This window comes from Triplophysa rosa, linkage group LG18, assembly GCF_024868665.1.
Source record: "Triplophysa rosa linkage group LG18, Trosa_1v2, whole genome shotgun sequence".
NCBI classification, from domain to species: domain Eukaryota; kingdom Metazoa; phylum Chordata; class Actinopteri; order Cypriniformes; family Nemacheilidae; genus Triplophysa; species Triplophysa rosa.
Genome location: NC_079907.1, coordinates 20258638 through 20263143, shown reverse-complemented (window position 1 = coordinate 20263143; position 4506 = coordinate 20258638). Strand labels below are relative to the sequence as shown.

At 40.3% G+C, this 4506-nt stretch overlaps 1 protein-coding gene and 1 pseudogene across 1 annotated transcript; both read left to right on the top strand.

Annotated features, from left to right (window-relative positions):
• Positions 1-1409: 1409 nt before the first annotated feature.
• Positions 1410-2451, top strand: LOC130568784 (NADH-ubiquinone oxidoreductase chain 5-like; the record flags this gene model as incomplete). Its single annotated transcript, XM_057357832.1, is given in 2 exon segments — positions 1410-2062; positions 2064-2451. Coding segments are annotated over 2 exon segments (1041 nt in total), but the record flags the coding sequence as incomplete, so codon positions are not given.
• A 233-nt stretch (positions 2452-2684) lies between these two features.
• On the top strand, positions 2685-3565 carry LOC130568783 (cytochrome b-like; annotated as a pseudogene).
• Positions 3566-4506: the final 941 nt, after the last annotated feature.

Sequence of the window (4506 nt, the reverse complement as noted above, 5' to 3'; positions counted from 1 at the left end):
AAGTCTCTCAAATGACTTCATGACCACAGATGTTAAAGCAACAGGCCTGTAGTCATTAAGTCCAGATATTTTGGGTTTCTTCTGTACAGGGATGATGGTGGAGCGTTTGAAGCATGAAGGGACTTCACACTGCTCCAAAGATCTGTTAAAAATATTAGTGAAGATGGGCGACAGCTGCTCCGCACAGACTTTCAGGCAGGAGGGTGAGACATTGTCTGGGCCTGGTGCTTTTCTGATCTTTTGTTTGCGGAAAAGCTGGCAAACATCCTCTTCGCAGATCTTAAGTGCATGGCTATGGCTATGTCTTCATGTAGCTCAGAAGAATCCCGGCTTTGAAAAGCTGACAAAAGCATCCATGACACCTCACCTTCTCTTCGTCTATTGAACAGGATGACTTGAGACAGTGTAACTTTGGCAAGAGCAGCATAGTTTTCTGCAGACGGACTGTTTCAGAGTTTATTTAGGAACTTATCATGTTTTTTTTCTAGATGCGCATGCAGAACTTTGACATCCTGAGTGAAAGGAATGATCTGGGGTGCATTCCACTTTGCTTCTTTCAATGTAGTTATAGCACCAGCAGAAATGTATTCATTCCACCTTGCTTGGTGTACTTTTCTGAAGTCTCGAGCAGACTCTGCATGCTCATGGTCTCCACACATCATAGCATTGCTCTCAACAATGCTACAGATCTTGTTTAAACAATGTCCAAGTTTGAGAGCTAAAGAGGGAATGCGGTAGGAGTTTGTCTCTTCGTCAAAGCCAGACACAACTTTCACAGCTGATATGACATGTTTGAAGTTTGCTGGTGTGATGAAGTCCGCCATTGTTCTCAGTGGACTAATCTTTCTTGCTTCAAGAAGAAGTCTGCCAACTTCTCTCATCTTTTGTCTGACGTAGTCATGTTTGGTCACATCAGATCCCATCCTGTTGAACATGTGCTCTCCTAGTTGCATGATGTGAATTGTGCGTGTCAGGGAAGAGGAGCATCAAGTGTACTAGTTGCGCCATACTGGCCCAACCGGACTTGGTTCTCGGAGCTAATGCTCTTGACGACAGCTCGCCCCTGGACGGGATGAGGAGATCCTGAGTGGCCTACCCCCGGCGGCGGTTAAGACCATCACTCAGGCTAGGGCCCTGGCCACTAGGCGGCTATACGCCTGTAAGTGGTGCCTCTTCTCATCCTGGTGCTCTTCTCGAAGAGAAGACCCGCGGAGTTGCTCGATTGGGAATGTGCTGTCCTTCCAGAGACTCGAGAGTAATCTCTCCCCTTCCACACTGAACGTGTATGTAGCCGCTATTGCCGCTCATCACGACCCAGTTGCTGGTAAGTCTCTATTACAGCACAACCTGATCATTTGGTTCCTAAGGGGTGCGGGAAGGCACTGCCTCACCCGCACTCCGTACCCTCTTGCGACCTTGATGCGGTCCTTCACCCAATTATAGAGAATAATAACTTAGCATTAACAACCTGCCTATGCCTGGGAGCAGTAACTACAGTATTTACAGCCGCCTGTGCTTTAACACAAAATGATATTAAAAAAATTGTAGCATTTTCAACATCCAGTCAATTAGGACTCATAATAGTTACAAGTGGCCTTAACCAACATCAACTGGCATTCCTACACATCTGCACCCACGCTTTTTTCAAAGCAATATTATTTTTATGCTCAGGCTCCATTATCCATAGCCTTAATGATGAGCAGGACATCCGAAAAATAGGAGGATTACAAAATCTGTTACCATTCACCTCAACCTGCCTAACCATCGGCAGCCTAGTCCTGACAGGAACACCCTTTCTAGCAGGATTCTTCTCAAAAGATGCCATTATTGAAGCACTAAATACCTCCTACTTAAATGCCTGAGCCCTAACCTTAACTCTTATTGCCACATCTTTCAGCACTGTTTATAGTTTCCGAGTAGTATTTTTCGTCACTATAGGCACCCCTCGATTTATCCCATTATCACCAATTAACGAAAACAACTTGTCAGTAATTAACCCAATTAAACGACTTGCCTGAGGAAGTATCATTGCAGGACTTATTATTACATCAAATTTCCTGACCTATTATAACTATACCAACAACCCTAAAAGTAGCTTCCCTCATAGTAACAATTATTGGCCTACTTACAGCCATGGAATTAGCAGAACTAACCAGCAAACAATTTAAAACTAATCCCATAACCCCACTCCACCACTTTTCCAACATACTAGGTTATTTTCCAATAATTATTCATCGACTGACCCCAAAACTAAACTTGGTATTAGGACAATCTATTGCTACGCAACTAGTAGACCAAACCTGGTTTGAAGCCATAGGGCCAAAAGGAGTATCTTCCACTCAGGTTAAGATGGCCAAAACTATTAGTGATACTCAACGAGGTATAATCAAAATTTACTTAACAATCTTTTTATTATCAATAACCCTCGCCATCTTATTGACAATAATTTAAACTGCACGAAGGGCACCACGGCCAAGCCACGAGTTAATTCTAATACTACAAATAATAATAAACGTTAATAATATAGGGCAAAATAGGGTGCAGGATTAGAAGCCACAGCAACTAACCCAATAATTAAAGCCATCAACAGTAATGATACAAGATAAGTCATAATCTTTACTTGGATTTTAACGAAGACCAGTGACTTGAAGAACCACCGTTGTTGTTCAACTATAAAAACCCTAATGGCAAACCTATGGAAAACACACCCCCTAACCAAGATCGCTAACCATGCACTAGTTTATTTACCAGCCCCCTCCAATATTTCAGTATGATGAAACTTTGGATCACTTCTAGGATTATGCCTGGCCACACAAATTATTACAGGACTATTTCTAGCTATACATTATACATCTGATATTTCCACCGCCTTCCCCTCAGTCGCACATATCTGCCGTGACATCAATTACGGGTGACTAATTAGAAGTATACATGCTAATGGGGCATCATTCTTTTTTATTTGCCTTTATTTACATATTGCCCGAGGATTATATTATGGATCCTATTTATATAAAGAAACCTGATATATTGGAGTTGTTCTTTTCTTACTAGTAATAATAACTGCCTTTGTAGGCTACGTTTTACCATGAGGACAAATGTCATTTTGAGGTGCTACAGTTATTACTAATCTATATCAGCGGTCCCTTATGTAGGAGATGCCCTAGTACAATGAATTTGAGGCGGATTTTCAGTAGACAATGCAACCTTAACCCGATTCTTCGCATTTCACTTCCTATTCCCATTTGTTGTCGCCGCAGCCACCCTTATTCACTTACTATTCTTACATGAAACAGGAACAAATAATCCAACAGGCCTAAACTCAAATGCGGATAAAATCACCTTCCACCCTTACTTCTCCTATAAAGACCTACTTGGGTTTGTAATTATACTATTAGCCCTTACATCCCTAGCACTATTCTCTCCTAATCTACCAGGAGACCCAGATAACTTCACCCCAGCCAACCCATTAGTCACCCCTCCTCATATTAAGCCTGAGTGATATTTCCTATTTGCCTACACTGTAAAATTTTTCCAGGATTTCACAAGATGTAACTGTGAAAATTAAAAATTGTTAGGTATTTGCATTAAAAACTCCCAATCACACAAGTGTAACTTTTAACTGCAGTTACAGCATTAGACTGAAGAGGTGGTGCTGTATCGTCGTAAGCACAATGAACGCTGACTAAACTTTAGGCGGCAAAAAGATCTCCAATATATCATCCTTATAGCTGTTTCGTAGCTGTTCAGGTCAACATAGTTTAGATAACATCTACATTTGTATATAGGTAACGTGGCATGCCAACAGTATAATGTTTTAAGCATTACAATGCGACTTCACGAGGGGATGAGTGCAGGTAAAACAAGACAGACATCATGTTCATGAATACAGTGTTTTGACCTATTTTGAGTACAAGTAATATTTGTAACTATTTTTTGTAAGGGATTAATATGATTTATTATATAAATTTGCGAATTATATAGTTATATATCAAGTAAAGGATTATGATGTAACATAATTTTCTATTTTAATAAGCAGGAAAATATAGCTTTGTTTGGTGATATGGTAGTGTACATAAAGATGACAGTAAGAGTGACGGGTACAAAGGTACCCAGACAGCAAGCTAACAGGTCCAAACCATTGAATCAATGTTAAAAATGGTTGATTTGTCAATGTTAATTGCATTGAATCAATATCACTTTTGCACCTGCTATTAATATGACATCAGCCATAACACTGATTAAATATCACACTAAAGTGCTTCACAACTTACACACATTAATGCCACAACACAATCAAAAGTTTTTAATTGACTGACATCACAATACACAATGTCTGTAACTGCACAAAACGTTTAATATAGTATAGTTCACTCAAAGGTTCTCTCAGGAATTCTGTTATCACTCTCTTATGCCGAGTTCACACTGCATGATTTTTGCCCCGATTTCCAGTCGCCGAGAAGTTTTGAGGAATCACAGACAAATTTTCGAAATTGGAGGGAAATCGGT